Source organism: Falco peregrinus, chromosome 4 (assembly GCF_023634155.1).
Source record: "Falco peregrinus isolate bFalPer1 chromosome 4, bFalPer1.pri, whole genome shotgun sequence".
Lineage (NCBI taxonomy): Eukaryota > Metazoa > Chordata > Aves > Falconiformes > Falconidae > Falco > Falco peregrinus.
This window is the reverse complement of record NC_073724.1, coordinates 90,735,755-90,757,965: the sequence shown is the minus strand read 5'-3', so window position 1 is coordinate 90,757,965 and position 22,211 is coordinate 90,735,755. Positions and strand designations below refer to the sequence as shown.

At 35.5% G+C, this 22,211-nt stretch overlaps 1 protein-coding gene across 7 annotated transcripts in view; it reads right to left on the bottom strand.

The window, feature by feature from the left end:
- LRCH1 (leucine rich repeats and calponin homology domain containing 1) overlaps positions 1-22,211 on the bottom strand; it is a 133,551-nt gene that overhangs the window by 10,550 nt on the left and 100,790 nt on the right. For 6 of the 7 annotated variants that reach the window (XR_008747018.1, XR_008747014.1, XR_008747015.1 and 3 more), the window contains 4 exons: positions 16,165-16,274; positions 12,080-12,217; positions 9,554-9,631; positions 1,825-2,082 (listed from right to left, as the gene is read on the bottom strand). Coding sequence is in view for 1 of the 7 variants with exons in the window: in XM_055802886.1 (XP_055658861.1) it covers positions 9,554-9,631; positions 12,080-12,217; positions 16,165-16,274 (326 nt within the window). In the remaining 6 variants the exon portion in view is untranslated. The remainder of the gene's footprint in view (positions 1-1,824; positions 2,083-9,553; positions 9,632-12,079; positions 12,218-16,164; positions 16,275-22,211) is intronic. The other variant, XM_055802886.1, reaches the window with a different exon arrangement.

Sequence of the window (22,211 nt, the reverse complement as noted above, 5' to 3'; positions counted from 1 at the left end):
GGCTCTGACCCTGAGTAAGCAAGTGTCCGGTGTTGGACTCACTGAAACTAGACACACCGTTAAAAGACAGGCATGTGCAGGATGAGGGCACAGGTCTATAGCTACACACCCTTCTCCTCAAGCGTAGAGACCCTAGAAGCACTCACTGAACTCATGCCTGGTGGCAGAAGACACTCTCTACAATAGACCTGTTATATGTGTGCACTAGAAGCTGCTAGACACCAAACCCTTTAAAAACATTGGATTTATCCATAGTCTGGAATTAATTTTTCCATTTTAAAATATCTAATTATACATTTCATCCTTTTTATATATGTATATATATATCTATATTTGAGCCATAGACCCCAGGAATAGAACCTGAATTTTTAAATAAAATTTTACAAGTATCTATGGAATGGGGATATTTATAGTATAGCACTAAATCATAACCATATGGACAGAATAATCAGTAACATACATGCTGTTATGCTAGTTATCCTCTAAAGGTCTATAGGTAATTTTTTCAGATACTAGGCAGTGAGAAATGAGTGTATGTATTTAACATACACAAAACTGAGATCCTTTGGTTAGCCAGCCTGAGACCGAATTACAAATATACTCAACAGCATCGAGGTCAATATTGCAGTGTCAATTATAGGTTTATATTCAAGGTTTTGTATTTTGCAATCAATTTTAATTTGTATACTTCATGTTGATAAGGATTTAAAAAAAATATTTATAAAACTTGAATAAGACAATATATATATTTAGATGAACAGAACACAGGAAGGGAAATGGAGGTCATCAGTCCAGCACTCTAACCACAGGCAGAGTTCAAACACCAAAACGCCTCGAGGCTAATGTTTGTTTAACCTATTCTTTAAAACCTCCTAGGATGGAAAATCTAGAGTGTTCCCAGATGATCTGGTTTTTTAGCTAAGTTGTCTTTGTTACATTCATTACACAAACAAACAAACATTACCTGCATTTTCACAGGTGATGAAACAGACAAGATAGTGACGGACTTGCTTGACGTCACACATAAGAATGGCAGATACAGGGATCTAACAGCTTATCCTCAAACTGTCTAATTGTATCACACTGTACTCCACAATCTTAATCCTGAAACATTCTAAAGTCCTTTGCGTATTATGGGTTGCTCATACCCACTACTAATTTACAATCATCTTTGGGGTATTACAGCAAGTGTTTAAAAGCAGTTCAACACTGCTTTGTGCAACAGAAGAAAAAGATTATCCTATGGAATCTGGGGAAAACAAAATGTAAGTAGGAAAACGTCACTACTCCAGTATGGAATTTAATTGGAACAATAAAGATGACCAACAATCTTTAAAGTTACAGTACTCTTATTAATCTAAAGGATTAAAAATTAACAGTAATTTCAAAGCTAGTTCTCCAAGTGCTCTTAACACAATGTACGTTGAGATAATTGGCATCAACTCAGAAAATACTATCATCTGTTGAAGTGCCACCTCAGTTGCTTCAATACCTGCAGCATTCTTGGATCTTCACAAAAAGTAAGAGGCTCGGTTCCATTTCTCTTGTGATACACATCTAGCCTAGACCCAAAACGGGGATAAGAGTAGCATCACTGCTTTAACACATTTAATGTGTAGTCTAGGCAACATAAAAGAAAACAAACTATAAATAAAGAGGTACATAAGCTCTTAAACTAGAGCTGGAGGGGACAGAAGAGATGGGACTCGCCTTCAAGATGCTACTCCCTCTCTCCCCTATATCAAGAGATTAATAAAGATATTACACGGAAGGGAAGCAAGGGAAAGGGAGAAGTTCGCAAGACAAAGGAAGGAAATTAAGTACCTGTAATTTGTCAGAGACAAAGCAGAAAGTTTGTGTGCACATGCGAACAGGTTATGCTGTTAGCACATTCCAGTGATAAGTTATATACATCAAGACTATAAAAAGTATGTGAAAAAGACAAAAGCCTATTAGATCCCAGGAGCGAAAGGTAGAAGTTGATTGTGGGGTTTTCTCCCCGAGGGCGAGCAGAGTGTCAACAGTCTTTCGAATGTGACGAATATCCGACTGCAGGATGTCATACGGAGAGCAGAGGTCAGCCTATCCCGAAGGGCAGCCATTAGAACAGAAAAAAACAGTGCATAAAATTAAAAATAGAAAAATAGAAAGATATTGATAAATAAGTTATCATAATATTCTAGCATAAACATGTAGGAATAGTTTCTTCCTAGTACTGCCTTAGTCACTAGACATCCAAGCTTTCTTTTATTTCCTCTAAATACTGAAGCTATCATATAATATCAGAATGTTATGATAGAAAAGCTCAGGCCTTCAAATCCTTTCAAAATTATGCCCAGATACACAAGGGTGAGAAGGTGCATGGGATCCACTTACTCCAATGAGATCTGCACACCTTTGTCCACCTGGGCCTTATTCAAATGCTTAAATGGAACCAGTTCTAAAATCTAACTTACATAATAGCAAACAGTGGGTTAGAAAGCTGTTAAAAGCACAAGCAGCAGCAACATGAAGTCTCAAGAAAAAGGACTTAAAGAAATTGTCAGAAGTATGCAAAATTCTCTATGATAATAATCTAAAACTTGGTATTCAAATATCATCTTAAACAATTCACTGGGATGGAAACTGAAAAAGTCAATGTAGCATTTACTAGACTTAATTTTAATAAAGTTTCTAAACTGAAAAATTTGACACTAAATTCCCTAGGTAGCATTTTAAGTTATCAGCAGGTTAGATACCCATACATTTTTGGGAAAGTATCAATGACTTCATGTAGCCATTTACTCTCGACTAGCTATACAAGATGAAGTGTAATATGTAATAATAATATTAATATGCACACATAATATCTAACATTAAAATAAAACTAAGCAACAACTAGTACTTTCAAAACGCAATGTATGATATAACATTTCACACTGCAAATGAGGCCTTACTATCAGAGATGGTGAATACTTACTGAATAAAATGACACAAAGAAAGAGATCCCCTGTTTCAGAGGAACACTATGTTTCTTTAGTAGCTTTTCAGTCTCACTTGCTTAAGGAACTGACAGCACACCCAATAAATGAAGACATGGAAATTCAGATGTCTGTTTTCTGTTAGTGCAAAGTTTCAAGGTCTAGTTGGCAATAAATCAAACTTCAAAATATTTAAAAGGCCCTTGTATTCTGAAAAGTGACTAGCAAAACTGGAAGTCAGAACTGTCATTCATACACAAGAAAAAAATTATTATTATTTTCTTTTTCTTTTTTTGCTTACCATGACTGGTTCTAGCTTTAACAGAAATTAAAAGCTGCAAAATTTTAGTGTTGTTACTTAGACCAGCAGACAAAGAGAGGGGTAAAACCACCCTGCCTAGCAAAAACACTGCTATTTTAACTGTCATTTTTCAGAACTTTTTTCAACTTAAAATTCATTTAATAATGAACTTCAATGCAACTCTATATGGATTTTTCTAAAGGATGAAAACTCACACACAGAATAAAATAGGCTGATCTTGTTTAAAAATGGGATAGGTCTAGTACTGTATTCAAGAACATCTACAGCCACAAGCTGCTTACCAGAGAAACTAGTTTTAGGGCAAACAAACTACTTGCGACTATCAACTATGTAATATATATTGCACTTTTACCAAAGACACCAATAGACCCAGCTGGGTTAATTTTAGAACAGCATACAAGACTCAATTCCTACTTGTTGCAAATACATCCCAAAAATAAATATCTAAGATGCATTGAGGTGAAATTCAGATTAACAAAATGTCAGAACAAACATTTCCCTCTGCCCCCCCCCCCCAAAAAAAAAACCCCAAACCCACAAAAACCCAACAACCAAACCAACAACTAAAACCCCACCAAAATCCAAGTTCCTACTGCAGTCAAATGGAGAAGGAAGTAATTTCAGAGTTAAAGAATGACAGCTGGTAACGGGTTGAATTTTTACAGAGTGAAGAACTTGCTAAGCAGAGATTAACATACTGAGCAGTGTACAGAAGCCAGTGTACAAAACCAGCCAACACATGCAGTAGGAATTTCCTATGGGAACTGCCATGCTGTGCTTTAGTGAAATTCAGTGAAACCTGGGGAAATCTGAGAAGTGTCTGATCATTTTTGCTTATTTTTGTGTGTTCTGTGACAATGGATAATTTGTTGTTACATTCACATCTTATTAAGTAAAATGTTCATATTGTATGTATCTCAAACTTCTGTAATGTAACTCTAGATAAAAACAATCCAACAGCTTTTCATTAATGGTGAATGTATTTCCATTTAAGTTACCAGAATTTTACAGAAGCTGTGAAATTAAAATACCAAACTAAAACACAACATCATGAAATAGTGAAAAAGTACATGACCCCCACCAAGTCTCAGAAGACAACCACCCACCCATCACAAGCACTGCCCTTCTCATTTAGGAGACTGAAATTATTACTACTAAGAACTTTTTAGTTCTTATATACGTATAAATACATATTCTTAATCACTATGTTTATGGACTGATTTTTTATGTCTATGAAGCTATGTAATTAAATCATACAGCTGCCAAAATCATGCACGCAGAATAAGCACAGTAAGTCAGAAGTGGAATGACAAAAGCATAACCAGCTATTTGTGTGTACAAACCACCCTCATTCTAGACGCTCCTGCAGTGACTGTGAACAACATTTCAAAAACCAACCTCCTCAAATTTTGACTCTGGTAAAAAAAAGGCAAGAGTAAGTTTGCATAAGTGCATTAAAGAAAGAATGAAGTCTGTAGGGCATATGCACTATACTCAAAACACAAACTAAAGGGACCTCAGAATTACGTTTTCAGTACTCCAGCTGACAGCAGACCGAACCACTTAACCCCACACTGTAGGCCAAATAGTGTACATCACCGAGCCCAGAACAGAAGGGTGGAGGAAAGGAGTCATACCTGATAAAACTTACTGCAACTTCATGGATGTCTCATGATGAAACTATGGAGAAGTAACTGATTATGTGAATTGATCAGACAACAAGCATAAGTGGTAATGAAAATATACCTTGCATTAAAGCGAGAAACATGATTACCAGTTGAGCAACTCATAGGTGGATAGAAGGTAAAACACCTGACACACTCTGCTTGGTCGCTTTTTTAACTTTGTTCTGCCAGTTTTAGCATACAAAAGCCTCCTGTTTTTTTCTGTTTGTTTTACTTAACTGGCAATTCCTACACTAACACAAGTCATGCCAATTTTTAGAATAATTCCGGCTGACACTGGAATACAGTGGACCTAGTTTTCAGAGACGGTGTTGAGACACAGTAACAGCTCCTGTTTGCAGGACTCAAAAGTCACAGGAAAGGGCGCAGCTAAGCTTTTTGTGATCTGAATCTTCGTACGATGATTTGAGATCCAAAAAGCCATTTCTTACCATCACATTCCTTTTTGTTCAGTATGTGTACACCAAGTAGCTGATTGAAAATTGAGAGGTGAGGCAGAAGTCTCTTCATTCCCACTCGAGAAATAACTTATCCCACTAAATTGTGCTGCGCCGTTACTTAGCATGCTGGAACACAGAAGCTCAATAAACCATGCTGTAACAACTAGCTATGAAAGATCTCATTTTATCACTACCTTTTATCATTTTATCAATTACCATTCTAGTGTTAATCATGATAACATGTCTATCTTTTTTTCAAGCTACATGAAGACTGACAAGATGTGTCTGTGTATGTGGGGAAAGACTGTCTCCTTTTCTTAAAAATAACTCTACTTAATTTCTCTGACCTGAAGAGAACCCGTAAAGGGCAAAAGATGGTCAAGTGCCTAAACTTTTAAAACACTACATTAGTGTAAGTTGCAGACCATAAAAATTGTGTCTTTGTAAAAAGATAGCTTGTGCATTTGAGCTTACATTGAAAATACTTTGTTTAATTTCTTTTTTTACAAATTGCTTAGAAGGTCATACTTTTGATATTCTATATTTGTTTGTGATTGAGAGCTAGAAGATATGCAGACCAAAACTTACAACTTTTACCTTGCAAATAACATACTGCATTTACAGTTTTGTTTTGGTCTAAATCTCACTTGAAATAAAGTAAAATTCAGCTCACCATAAATCAATTACTTTTTGCCTTTTGACAAGAACATTTGTTAACATGATTATATGTGCATAAGAAAAAATGGTCTGCAATATGGATTACCAAGAATAGCAGCTACCAATAATGAAAGCCAAAGCTTAAGTTATTGATTTACAGGTTGAAATGGGAAAGCCTATTACTTTGATACTATTATGAATACATATATATATATACACACACGCGCTACTAGTATGATTCTCATGTGGCAACTGACAAGTTGAAGAAATGTATACAAATACTTTCATCTTAATTTATGTATATCGTTACTGGTTTTATGAAAGAGCAGTTGAAACCAAAATACTTTTTTAACTGACATACTTTACATAACTTTACATACATATTCATGTGATAATTCAGATTCTCTTGATTGTTTTTAATACATTTGGGATGAGATGTCACTAAGAAGAGCAGAACTCCAAATTGAAATTCAAAGGCCATACTTACACACAAAGAGAAATATATCAAAAAAATAGCTTTATTTTTTAAACACAGAAAGCACAAGAGTGTGGGTGCAATATAAGTGGGTAAGCATTAAAGGTGGTGTCAGTAGTGGGTTCGTATGACACTGACAATCTACACCAGTGAATGGCACCACCCAACTGCTGCATGTCATTCTGAAAAATGCAGTAGGACAGGCACCCCCTACCTATCACACATCTACTGCCACTTGCTTATTCAGTCTGTATCAGCCAAAAATTAGGAGTGTTTGTCATTCTACTGGTATTACAGAGGGGATTAGGCAATTTGACAGTTTTTAGTTAGTGTAAAATAAGGTCTTTTGTACTTTTATAAGCAACACAGATTGTACCTTTCTTGTCATATACCTCTTGAGGGGCATAACAGACATGTTCTGAATCTTCAGTCTTTCAGATGGCTTATCTGCCACCAGCACTTTCTCACACTAAACAAAAAAATTTGTTTTGTCTCAAAAAATCATTCTGGGAAAAGCAATTTTGACCCAAGGACTGAATGCTGAAAACCACAGAAGTAAAGAGACCATGCACATCAGCACAACACAGTAATTGCTCAGCTGTTTTCTTGGTTTTGTTTTACATGATTTCGCAGGATATTATTCTAAACCTGTGGAGTTCAGGAAATAGCATGTACTCTATTCCATTCATAAATAACTGAAAACAAACCAACAGGAACTTTGACAACTTTAAATCCTTAAAAAAAAACATGCAGCAGAATTTAAAATTAATTCTCAGGAACATAACATGGACGTAAGTATCACTGAAAGGCCTAATACCTATGGCTATTAGGATCCATAAGTGGAACCTATCACTTTCCCATAAGATGCTTATTTTTAGAAAAGGGAATAATTCACTGCAATCCTTTTACTGGTTTGTTCAGAGATAGTTAGGCAATATACAACTCATCAACCTGAAGCAGCATTAAACACACCATCTGTAGTTCTTTAAAAACTTTGACAGATGACAGTTATACTTACTGTCATACAACTTTGTATTCCTAATACACATCCCTCCAACACCCAGCAAAGTTCCACCATCTACCAGCCAGTTCCGCAAAAGGATGGATTTTCACAATATATAGGAAATACATTTGCAAATTACCAAAAGCTAATCAAAAAGAATATTTTCAGAGCACTTAAAACCTAATGCAAATTTACAATTGAAGGCTGTTCATTTAATGTTTAAGTGAATGAGGTTTTCCCCTCAAAAGCTTAAGTTAATGCTTGTTTAGATAGATATAGGTAATTTATAAATCAGACTGGTAAGATCTGGCCTTATGCGTAAGGCTCTGTGCAACTCTGCAACAATTATGCTTTAAAATAAAAAAAATCCTTAGAATTTCTACACTAATTTCAATGGAACCATTAAAGAGGAGGTGTATAAATATATAAAAATGTCAATTCACAGAAAAGAAAAAGGTATTTTTCCAGAAAGCTTACTTATAGAAATTTAAAATTAAAAGCCTCAGAATAAAGGCTTAGCTTACCCATCTGTAATATGGCACTGCAAGGATCTTTATAAATATTTCTGTTCTATTTCCATTTCTGAAAGATCTCTTGACAACAATGAAAACAGGTCTTGGCCTTTTCTTTCCCAATAGACTATATCCAAAAACCCCCAACCTGTATTCTAATTAATTGAATAATTTATGATGCATCAGAAGACAATGAATTTTGGGGCAGCTTAACAAACGCTCACATCTACAAGCCTACAGCACTGAGATTTTGATCTTCTTTCAAATTTTACCTTTCATACGACATCATTCTAAGATCATAAATTACATAATTACAAGAATCAACCACTGCAAGTTAGAGACCCAGCCCATTATACTGAATTGTCAAATTAAATTTATGATGAACCATTCGTTGGAGCTGCAAGATAAAGTCTCTCCCTCAAAATTCCTACAAATAGCAAGAATGATCTGTCACTTTTGCTGTCCTCCAAATCAAGTGCTAATATAGATAAACTATAAAGAATTCAAACTGGAATTCTTCCCCAGTCTGAAATCCTTGCATTATTACCTGCTCCCCAAGGAGTGGTGGGGGACATACACACTAAATATCCTTTTGTTTCAGCATTCTTGAAACACAGACTAAAAAGAACTCAGCCTTCATTATGCTGCCATATGTAGGCAACAGTGACAATAAAACACGCAGTTTTCATGTATTCAGATTAAAAAAACCTTGTATAACACTTTTACCTTCTTTTGATAGTCATGTATTTGAAATTAGCTTTTCCTTAATAAGTATTTCTAGACCATAAGGGAGTCCTTGAAATATTCCCAATGCAACTCCAGAATTCATAACATTAGTTATAAAGATATTTTTCCTTACTAATATAAGAATAAATTACAGGACGAATGCTGCTATTCCTAAATGAAAAGCAGAAAATACCAAGAACTGCAGTGTTCCTATTGCCAGCTTCTGAATCACATCGACATTACAGAGCCTCATATATACTTTCCATACTTAACAGCGGTTTTCTTCACATCACTGCAGAAGTGTTTCAGTACAAGAGATGAGTATGTTATTAGTCAGTTTTATAATGCATACAATAGAGTACTTAACACTGTAAAATAATATATAACTAATAAGAATGAAGTCCATACTCTAAAAGCACTAGGTAAAAATGCAATTATGTTGCACGATGAAAACAACTGGTAAACTTCTGCCCAATTACAATATTACACATTACCTAATTACCACATTCCTTTTTTTTTTTTTCCCCCTGGCAAAGATAAAGAGGTATTGGGATAATATTGAATTACTACTTTAAGACAAAAGTTGCAATTTTTAAGGGCTCTGGCATGAGCCACTTAAATGCAGTAAAGTAAATACCATTATTTACATATTTTTTAATTATATGTCTTTATTGTTAAAAAATTGTAGTTCATAAAGTTATCCTTCAGTTTTGAAGTAATTCACGTGTCTTGCATTTTTTCTCATCTAGAAATAACAGACTTAATTAAATTACCTCTGGTATCCCCAGTTTTCTACACGCATCCAGAAAGTTCTCCACATTTCTCCTGCATTTGGCCATGCTAAGTTTAGGCTGTAAACCCAAGAAAAAACAGTTTATGACAAAAGAAGTCAAAAACATTCACTCAGGCAATTCACCTATTGCATTATTCTTGTATTGATGCACTATTTTTGTTTTTTTCCTGAAAACAATGCATAAAATTCTGCTCAATTTTTTTTCTACTGCTCTAAAAACATCATGACTACAAATACAATCTGAGTACCTAAGTTGTGGATGCCATGTACTTTTACCTATTAAAGTCACCAGCACATTTAGTTCTCCATTTGTTCACATCCAGCTTATGAGGTTCTAACGCCTGACTCTTACAATAATTTGTGATAGACGACATGGATTTTCCGGACAGTAAGTAAACTGATGAAGGATTTTAACATACATCATGAAGAACAAACTTAACTGTAATTAATAGGCTCTTTTGAATTTTTTTTACCTAGTCACAAATGTATAGTAGCTATAAACAATTTTAGTGTCTCTGAAGGAGAAATTTCCTATTACTGTAAAACTTCAAATACATCCATAATTTGTCTCAGTCAGGACTAATTTACCAAATACTTACACAAATATCATGTTACTAAAAAAAAAAACCCTAAACAAACTCAATATTCTACTTTTTCAATGCAAGATGTGAAACAACGGTAATTCCAGAATATCCACTAAAACCAAGAATTCACTATAATAGCAGGGACTTTAAAGAACTCATTTTCTAGGTTAAAGTAATTTCAAAGCTGTTTCAAGCAAGAGATCATCATCAATATAAAGTCGAAAAAAAGTGAAATTTGATTAAATATATTTGTTTTTTTCTTACAAAAAACACCAGAATATTTTTATCAATTTAAAAAAAAAAAAAAAAATCAGCAACAAAACTTAAATTTTTGCTCCAGAAATTCAGGTTTGCATGTTTTTTGTGTCCTTGATTCAGCTGGGATAGAGTTAATTTTCTTGTTAGTAGCTGGTGCAGTGCTGTGTTTTGGATTTGGTGTGGGATCAATGTTGATAGGAGGACACTGATGTTTTTAGTTGTTGCTGGGTCAAGTCAAGGACTCTTTAGTTTCTTAGGCCCTGCCAGTGAGAAGTATGAAGGGGCACAAACAATTGGGAGGGACACAGCCGGGGCAACTGATCTGAACTAGCCAAAGGGATATTCTGTACCATGGACGTCATGCCGAGTATTTAAGCTGGGGGAAGGAGGAGGAAGGGAGGCACATTCAGCATGATGGTGTTCGTCTTCCCAAATACTGGTTATGCATGACAGAGCCCTGATGCCCTGGGGATGTGTGAACACCTGCCTGCCAAAACTAGTGAATGAATTCCTTGTTTTGATTTGCTTGCATGCACGGCTTTTGCTTTACCTATTAAACTGTCTTTATCTCAACCTACAAGTTTTCTCACTTTTACTCTTCTGATCCTCTCCACCACCACACTGTATGGGGAGGGTGTGAGCAGCTGTGTGGTGCTTAGTTGCCAGCCAGAGTTAAACCACAACATTTGGCAATATCATATTTTTACTAAAGAGAGAAGTAATTTAAAATCTAGCAACAGCAAAAGAAACTCCACTAAGACCATCTGATAAAACATCTTTTACTTAGTATCTGTCTTCTTGGAAGTTCTTATAGATTGCCTCTGAAACCCACATGCTATTTCTGAGAATCAAGTATTAGGCTGTACACGGCAAATTATTGCCAAACATGTACATTAAAAAAGAAAAAAAGAAAAATACAAAAGGCAGGTAGTCTAAAACCATACAAAACCTCTTCAGAACCAGAATGGTATCAGAAATCTGGAACAGTGATCTGTCCAAGAAAAAGACATCGATAAACAGAGAAAATACTAAGAAAACGGAGTTTCAAGAAATGCGCACACACAGATTACATCAATTTTATGTCTTGAAATCACCAGATCCTTAGGCTTGGCAAGCCAATATTAAATCACTACAGTGCATATTTCTAATCCGTTCTGTCTGCAGGTAAAAGGAATAATTTCCACATTTAACCCAACAGGAAGAATATGCTAAGAAGTGCTGTAAGTGCTTTAGTAACATGACACCTGCTAAGCCAGACATTGCTAAAGTTAACCTCATATTTTTTCAATCAACAAACAAGGGGCTAATTTTCTTTTAAAAAGGGTCTCCTAGGATAAAATCTTGCAATCATAGTTCTGTACTGTACTGAACAAAAAGGCCATTATGAAAAAAATCTGAACTGTTGCTAGATCAGAGAAAGGCAGGATGATTTTATTCACTTATACATGTGTGTGCGTACATACATACACTCTACATATATGCAAAATAAGGCGTATAAATTAATGAACATTAGAATTTGTAATGTAAATGTTGCCCCTAACAGCAAAGAATATTCATTGAACAGCAACCTGCTTTCTGTAACCAAATATAATTTGGCAATGAAACAGTAATTTTTTAAACATTCCTCCCCCCCAACCCAATGCAGCAAGAAACATCCAACTCACTACTGCTGGTGAAGGTACATGAATACTTCCGACAGACCGAGGACGGACGTGATTTACTAAATGGCAAAGAACTACACCATCCATCAGAGCAGACCCCAAGTCTTCAGGCAAACAAATCTTTAGTCTTGTTTCAATGTTCTGCAAATGAAGAACACATGCACACTTTAATACACAAATGGATGAAGGGGAAAGAAAAGGGAATACATATCCTCATCTTCTCCTATGCTGTAGTGTAGACACATAGCCAGTTTTGGAGTCTGGTTTACCAAGCAACACACTTTCTTTACATAACTTATTCTTTCAAAACTAAAAACCAACCTCCTCTGCACTATTGATCACTGAATTATGTAAACTTCTTCAAAAGAACACAACACTTCAAATGCTGCTGTCATAACATGCGGGGGTTTTTTATATACACATAGAAAAACACATATGCATGCAATTAGCCATGTGATTCTGCTACATGTGGCTCCTTCCTTTCACCATTCTCCCAAGTCTTCTACTTAGCCTTCTCAAAATTTCTTTGAATCAGAACTACTTTGTGTGAATCACTGTACAAGCAGAGAATAAAAGGCAATCTTTCCCTAGTAGCTTAAAAATTACTTAGGAAGCACTAGGGTGATCAGAATGAATTTCTGGATACCCGTTAAGTAAAACTGAAGTCTCACTGAAAATAATTTGATATTGCAAAATAAAACACTTTGAAAATATTTGAGAATCTTCCATAAAAAACACCTACAGTACAATTGTTACATATGATGAGTTTCCTAAATAGTGCTCCAATCTTGAAAACATTCCAACACTATACTTAGATATAACTCTTGGGTTAACTCTCAGAGGCAATAACTTCCATTATCTTAAATAGGTATTTCTTATTCCTAGTTGGACCTCCGTAATGTCATTACTCTCTATTAATATATTACTGCAATCTATGCTGGGTGATTTAGACAAAAATAGATTATTATCATTAGAATCAAGGGAGAATGTAGGTTGGAAGGGATTTTTGAAGATCACCTGGTCTAACAAATTGGAAGTGAGATCAGAGCTTTGGTTAGTTAAGTTCTGGATATCTCCAAGAAAGGGAGAACCCACAATATCTCTAGGCAACCTTATTCAGTATTTTACCACCCTTATTGCAAAGAATTTTCTCCTTATAGCTACTTGAAATTTATGTCTCTGAAATCTGTGCCACTGCCTCTCATTTTTCACTGTGCATCTTTGAAAAGCCTGGCTTCATCTTCCCTATTACTACCCTTCAAGGCAGCTGAGGACAGTTACATGATATTCCAAGCACTCTCTTCTCCAAGCTAAAGAAATCCAGCTCTTATTTCTTCCTTATAGATCCTTTGTTTGGGTGCCCTCACCATGAAGCAGCTTCCACAGAACTCACGCTGGAGTTTCATTATATTTTCCCAGTTTTTCTCCTACTAGGCACACTACTCAAGTACTCACATGTATGGTCTCACAAGTGCCAGACGGGCAAGTGCATCACGTGCACTAATACAATGTTTTGTTTTCACCTTGGATTAATTCATAAATTAGAAACCATTTTTGGTATATGAGATATGTACAGAAAGAATTCATTTTGAGACTTTCCCCCACATCTGTTACAAACAGGTTTATAGAAATTAATGAATTAAAGTGCAGCTACAACACTAGTTCTATGTAATTTCCTGTTGGAGTTCATGGTTTGAAACTAGGTTTAATTAAAATGAAAGACTTCAAGAAGTGGATCAATTCTCTTTCAATTTCATCACCATTGAAGAACTGCTCTCTTTTTCAAAAATCATTCACACTGCAGCAGCAAATCGCTTCACTTAGCATGTCAGAACTATTGAATGTTTACCCTTTGAGTGGCAAAAATCAACCAGTATTTCTTGCTAGACTCTATTGCTCAAGTGTAAGTGGCAAATGACTCTAGAAATGACAACTGTCTGAAGTGACCGTGGACGTATACAAAATCAAATAGTGTAAAAATAAGTATGTCTCTGAAGCAAAAAGTTTTATGAAATGGAACATTTTCTGTAAAAACACATCATTCTAAAGAAAAGGGGGGAACGTATGGAAGAAACACCAATGTTCTCACAATATATGGCTCATGTGAAGCACTTGACCTAAAGGTAATGGTGCATTTCAATTTCTAAATAAGGAGCCCAAGTACTGTAATAGTTCTTCCTTCTCGTTTAGCGCCCAGCTTGGTTAAAGATGCAGATTTTGTGGAGTCTCACTTAATTCTAACATACCATGAAACAATTCAAAAGGAAAATATACTAACAGATGGATAGGTTTATTCAGTAAGTATGAATTTAATGACTTGCGTGTTCTGAGCTATCTGCTTGTACAGTACATAATGAGATGTCCTGGAGATTACTTCTCTCACTAAAGGACCTGGCATACCAGAGTGAAATTTATCAATTCAAAAAAACCTCACTATGTGCTTCCAGACAGGGTCAATCTTCTAGTTCTTACCACCACTCCTTGACTTGTAATCAACCCCTTCTCACAAGAGACAACAGAACTTTAATTTCAGGACACCATGCTTCAGGGTAAGGGCAAAGGACAACAGTGCACAGAACTGAAGGTCAGTAACACGTTAAGCCAGTATTACTGGTAATACCTAATACTAATACGGTGTAGAAAGATCCTTATTAAGTCTCCATTATCATGCCTGATACGGTGAATAACCTTGTTCTGCTGTTCACTGTGAGGATTGACTGAACTAATGCACAAGACAGGAACCTCGAGGACACTATTTTTTTAGAAACAATTACTTGGGGACTTGCTACATACTTGTGGCAACTTAAATGTAAAAAGCCGCATTGACAGTTCCGACTAGACTACACTCAGATGAACTACATCATAGTGCAGTTTATTACTGCTACTTCTATTTTCTTCTCTGTTACCAGTAAGTCTCTCTCATCTAATTCCTGTATCTCGCCCCTTTAGCATCTTCCAAGTTTAGAATTGGTAATATACTACATTCAGATAATTATGTTGAATCTTCAACAAGATCTGTTCTGTTCAAAAATTCAGCAAGACGAATTAAGATTAATCTAGACTTAAAACAGGTGATGGCAGGAGGTAATAAAATAGAGATATAAAACTCCTCATAGTTCTATATTAAATGAACCACTTTTTAAACGCTATTGGTAAGGAGGAAAATAGTGAAACCTCCTGCTTCAAAATTAAAGAATAAAATACACATTAAAGTAAATTAATAATTTTGTAATTAGTTATTCCATGAAGCTAATGACATAAGAGCTAATCATCTTGTAATTTGGTTACAATATCAAAGTCACCTACCACACCTTCAGGATTTGTACTGCATTTAGGAGTGCAACAATACCATTTCTTCTGTTGGTAACATGACATAACTGGAAACCTTGACAGGTTCAGGCTCGCAACACACCTTGCAGCAAAAGTTGTCTTTTTTTTTTTTTCCTTTCTTTTTGACTCAAACAGGTTTCACACAAACAGTACTACCTACATATTAGCTGTGTAATATAGACCCTATGCAACGACATGCAGCAATTTTTGCATTAGGCTTTGGCTTCTATATTCAAGATAATGTACCAGGAAACCATCTTGTATATTCTTCAAGTGGTGAAATATTCATTTCATTTCTAAGAAAGCTGTTTCAAGCATTAGCCATCTGCTTTTTAAAAAAAAAGTTTCTAACTTCAGCTTTAACTAATAAATTTCATTATACCTTTTACTTGCTGTACTGAAGACTTCTCCAGCTGTTTGGAAACAATTTCTAGACCTCTCCATCTTTTAAGTGATCACTTCATTGCTTCTGATAAAATTAAATAAATTGCTAATTCCACCAGTGCAAGACATGCTGTTTAACTGTATGTCATTCAGGTAACTGCCATTATTATTTCCCATTTTTACAAAACCTTTCCTGAAGTACAGACATCTGACAGTGATAAAGCACTTCAGGAATAGTCTCATCAATGTGATTTGCAGAAGTAAAAAAGGTTAAATGAGGCAGTATAATATTCTCCTACTTAGACAACTTTCCAAAATAAAAATTAAAAAATACATTCCATTAGCACAAATGAATTCTACCAACACTCACATACCTCACGCAGCTGTTCCACAAGCTCTCTCTCTTCTCTCATCTGCTCCATTTTCCTTCGAATTGTAAATTGTGGGTCTATTGATTCCAAATTCCTTTGTGGTCTTAAGAACACTATGATTTAAAAAAAAAAAAACAAACAGACAGACTTTAGTTTAAAAACTAACACCTTGACTTATTAATTTCTAAATGAAGCAAAATACTTAGGCACTGCCTCCAGAAAAAAATGTTAGAAAATTTTTCTGTCCTCAGAAGGACAGAAAAATCTGATCTGAGATTTTTTTAGATACTGCTCTGACTGGCATCCTGAACCAATGGAATAGATAATTTTTCAACCAAATCAAAACCTCAACCAGCAAGTTTTGTTAGATGATTAAGCACCAGCACTGTCCCTTAGAGATTCTGATCTGTACAAAACTTAGTGTGTAACATGGCAGGAAACACCTCTTTTTAAGTAGAACCCTCTCCTACAAGATGCTGAATTGTGCAACAAGCTGTGACAAGCATCTTCCAACACAGGACAAACTGCTTACTGGAGAAGGTTATATTAAAAAAACAAAAAACACCCCAAACCACCCACCAAAGACCAATGTAGGCAGACTTAGCCATTCAGTAAGTCTGCCTACATTAAAAAGTTGTATTGCAAATGCAGCATTGCACAAACTATTCACAATACTCCCTCCCAACCATCCTGGAGACTGTATCACTTCACCCACATATAGGTCCTTGAAAGTTACATGAAATCTCTGCATATATACACCTCTACGCTTCCTGTTTGTTTTTTTTTGTTTTTGGTTTTTTTTTTGTGATCAATGACTGTTTTGAATGATTCAGGGAGGAAAAGACGTATACTAAAAAGCAACTGTCACCTGTTTGCCATTTTGTTTCCCAAAAATGCCACTGTCACCTGTGTGGCACTCAAATTATAGGCCAACTTGATTATTAGGGAAAATGATACCACTTAAAAGAAGTGTTTTGTATTACTACTATCCTGCCTCTCTCCTGAACGCAACGTAAAACCCTAAGTACCAATTAATGGAAAGTACAAAGCCTAGAAACCTCCATTTTTACATACAGCTACTGCTCAGTCTCAGTTTTGTTAATTTAAGGCCATTAAAGAAGAAGAGGATAATTTCTGGTTCAATAAATAACAGAATAGGAGAGAAGCCTTTTGTTTCCTAAAAGGCACATCAGAAAATTGGAAGTGTCTGAATTGCCAATGACACCTACTAGAGAGTAAAAAAAGATTAAGTACTCTTGACTGTAAGAAAGGTACACATGGGTATAATCACAGTAATTCAGATGTTCAATTAAAAACTGTGGCACATCAGGCATTTTATTGAGGTTGTGATTTGTGTAATAGGCTGAATTTTAAAAATCAGTCCTCAAAATATCTAACAAAATAAAACATTGAATCCTCGGTAGAAGGAAATTTCATCTACATTCTGATGAAAAGTAAACTGTTACTGAAGCCCTAGAATCAGTTCAGAGTCAACATACAAAACTGTACCCTCTGCCATCTCAGGCTCAGATAAACAAGATGAAGTTTCTGCACGAGAAAAGCTTTGAAGTCTCAGACAAGTCTAGTCACCAGAAATTGCACCTAACTGTATGCAGGTTAGTTAAGTAGCAAAATTAATAATATAAGCTACTTCTCTAACCAAAGGGACAGACATATACCACCTATGGCAGCTCAGCCAACAGGCAGCAGTTCTTTCCCTTATTTACTGAAAAGAGCTTAAGGCAACAAACTCCTTACACATCCTTAGGCTACTTATCTGAGGCATCAAGACAGAATAAACTATGGCCAGTTCCCAAACATGCTTCCTTCTAATACTTGACTCACACAGTCATAGTTATAACTTTTCACAGACAACTGAAATCTACTACTGCTGCTAAATCAGTAATTTCAGGAAATGCCATATTAAAGGCTATTCGTTAAACAAAACTGCTTTTAAATAGAACACCTAAATATTACAGGTTTATGTTAATAAACTCTAACCTTCTTAATATCATCAGAAATCCCACTGGCAGAGTGGGAGAGTGTCCTGTAAAGAACATGCAGAACTGAGAACTACAGATACTGACTGCAGCTCAGTTCCCTTCTCCAGGTGGACTGCGCAGCTTCACCAGTGCCACCATTCAGAAGCACCTACACACAGGTGCACACATCATAATAAAAACATTTTTTGACAAAGGTCAACTTTGCTGACCTCCCACACATAACTTGAGTGTAGCGGAGTCGTGCCTTCAGATTCAATAGGTCCATATTTTATCTTTGGTTTTGGAGATGGCAAACTACAAGCTCCCAATAGAACTCTGTTCAAAAGCATGGTATATCAACAACTATGAGCTACTTAACATTTAGTACAGAGGCTATGACTGCACATACCCAAACACAAAGGTTGTTAACGGCTGTAACTGCTATTGTTATGAAGTATAACGATCTATATATCTGATTTAACCACACCATTTCAAAAGCATTACCTACTGATTTAGATAATTTAAAACTAATCAGTACATCGGTAAATTTCTGATGAAGGTACTTAAATATGGTGAAAATTAATTAACTAGAAATAGCTAAAATGTTATTTAATAAACTATATAGTAAAGTGTATAGTTTAGGACAGCTACAAGAACAACAAAGAAAATCAACTCCCAAGTTTTCAAAGTGCAGAAACTCTTTCCCAGGACTTCTATTAAATGCCAGAACTGTATTGTACTGAGTTAAAATTTCTGCATTAGCAACTCTGTAACAACTCACTGGAGACTGCTTCTAAATTTTTAAGAGATTAAATAAAAATCTCCTATTGCTTTTATTAAAAACCATAGCTGCAACTTCTAGATTTTCATTTTAGAAATGGTTCATTGTATAACACTAATTGAGCTTTGGTGTCTCTCACAGATGAAATACCCAGATAAAACCATACTTGAAGAGTAACAGTAATTAAATTGTATTTAAATACCACTGTAGCTTTATTAGCAGCAGCAATATTTCAAAGGATTTCCTACAAAATCATTAGTTCATATTTATGTTCAATTTTGCAAGTATCAGAGAATTATTATGGACTTAAATTCAGTTTGGCCACACCTGTCTTTGCTTAGGCCTTTGCTAAGTCAATACGAATGTCCCAAGATCTTCCTTCCAATTTCAGACTACAACTGTTAATAAAAAGTAAGTAGCAACGTAACTTATGCAATTCCATTCACGAATGAGACAGACATTCCACCATGAGGAAAAAGACAGGCTAATCTCAAGGCTGCATGAAACTACAATTAAAAGTTTCTAAATAAAATAAGTTTAATTGATTAAAAAAAACCAAAAACAAAACACATACTCTCAAAAGCATTAGTTATAAAAGTTTCAGTTATATACTGAATTTAAAGGAAAATGTTCTAACACAGGGAGTTTTGGTAGTGCTGGGTATTGCTTGCTTCTCTGCACTCCACACTTTTTCCAGCAAGGGGAGCTCACACCTCACACAGCCCCGAAGGTCCAGGCTCTGCTCTCCACAAGTGTGTTTCTGCTTTCTGAACCCTTGGTGAGCCAAGGGTACTACATAATGCTTGTTCCAATATTATTTTTTTTTTAAAAAAAAAAGTATTTTGTACAAGTCTCAACAAGTCAAATGGATAATAGCGAATAACACTGTATGTATTTAACATATCTCTGTCAAGGACAAACTCCCTCGTCAAAATTTTCATTTTTGTACTTACAGTGCACATAGGTCACTATTTATAGCACATCAAAGAATCCAGTGTCCAAAGTACTTAGTGTGACAACGTTATCCTTCAGGTAAGCAATAAAATTATTTAACCTGACTCTAAAAATAATAGACAAAAGACAGGCAGAGATGAAGTCAGGCTAAAAGTTTATGGTTAGATTTCTCTTTGTTCGATTTATTCAGTCCAAATTTAAGAGTGAAGTTGTTATACATTATTTGCTAAACCAAAGCCTCCACAATGGTATGGACATTGGTCTTGGGAGACCTGTCTATTCCAAGCCTTATAACCTCCCAGAAATTCTAGACTTAGCCTCCACTGTTGCAAAGCTGATGCCAGATAGTTACATTAAAGATGATATGAAGTTAAGATGCTACATTGATGCATGGCTTTTCTACATCAAAGGCTACACCTATACTCGCAAGCCTGCACACATTAATACTGTGAACATTGCTTCCTGGTACAGTTTTGGTCAGTGCAAACCCACCTCTTTTCCACACAATATCTAGGTATAGCTTGAGGAATAGCACAGGCAAAGGACATTACCTAAAGGTAGCCATCCTGTTTTGGAAAGTAAGAGTGCTTAGGTATGTGTTTGAATCATGCTCTGCCAACTAACCTCACCACCAGAGAATGGTCTTTGGTCCATTTTACTTCCTACCATAGGAAGATACACCTTAGATAAACTCTAAACAGAAAGGCAACAGTCTTGAATAAAAAAAAATTATAGTTGTAAAACCTGAATAAAAAAAAATATAGTTGTAAAAGCAGTTTTCTGTCTAACAGCCCAAGGTAACCACTAGTATTTGCATTTGGCTTAAGATTTGAATGGCATGAGACATTTATCTCTTCCAAATGCACAAGCACATGCTAGTCTGTACTGCTCGTTTTATTTAGAAGAACAAAACAATAGCAAATCCAGATTACAAATCAAATTCTGCACCAATAGAAGTACCTCTAGCTTTCTTTGTTAGAATATTCATCAGCGAAACATGAAGATGGCTTCATACCATCCTGAACTAAATTCAGTTTTTCCACTTACCATTATCACAATTCTTATATTCCATACGTATTTCCTTTACAAAGCCAATTCCTTACATACGCTGTCTTTTATGGGTTTATATACAAGAACACTCTGGCAATAGAAAGTACTGTCAAGTAATGGACTGAACTACGAATGCTGGTATTTATCATTCAAGATTTGTGGTCTTGGTTTCAATCTGATGCTTCTGACAGGTTCACTGCCTTCTAATACCTAAACACCCTTGTAATTTAGGGCAACTGGAAGAACAAAAGTCCTACTTTAAAAAAAATAAATCATCTCCCTATCCAATAATTACAAACAGTTTAATTGTCTAGGGTCTGTTTCTTCCATCTGACATTTAAGTATTAATGCATTATAAGATCCTGATAGCCCAAACATGGCCAGCTTTGCATATTAAAGCCATGACTCAACAATGACACCCTGGAGAAAAATGAAACAAAAGCAGCAAAGTCCACTAAGGTACCTCGTCTTCACTACACATAAGAGAAGTCTGACCGCTTACTAACAGATTCTGTCGGACAAAACCTACTATTTTTGCTTAGCTGATTGTTTCAGCTTTATTTCTTCAAGGATTTATCTTCTAATGAAGTTAGTTATGCATCTGCATCAAAAACTGCTGATGGGAGCAGGATATTTTCATTAACAGTCAGTACCTCTCAAAAAATAATAAATAAAAAAATGCAGAAAAGACAGCAGCAAAACTAATTGTTGTTTGAGTACAACTTTTATAAATGCTTGAAAATAAAGTAAGTAAATAAACCTATGTTGGAAATAGTTCTTGGAGCAGATGTCATGGGAAAAGTGTTTTTGCCAGACTTGAAAACAGTGACACATGTCAGTCATTTAGTTTTAATAATATGTATTCTACAATAAATTAACATGCATCCTCTGAGGTGTTGAGTCTTATAAACATTCCCTCAAGAGTACCATCTTTCATCCTTAGCCACATGGAGCATTTGCCATATATTCAGGTTTCTGGAAACAAAATTAAGTAAATTATATATGGAACACCTACCATTGTCACTGTCTCCTTCAGATGGGATACTGTAGCTAAAGTTGTCCCATGTTTGTGCCTGTGTAAGTGTGTTGAAGGAAATAGGAGAAAGACTGAGGGATGGGTCTGCTGGAGGGGAGTGACAGCCAGTCCAGCCACGGTGGTGTAAGGACCAGAGAAGGGATAAAAGTGGGCAGCAGCATTTCATATATGGCATTAGGATTGTATGGTAATGACAAAGATGTAATTCAAAGGTGATTAATATAAAATGTGTAATTTTTGAGAAAAG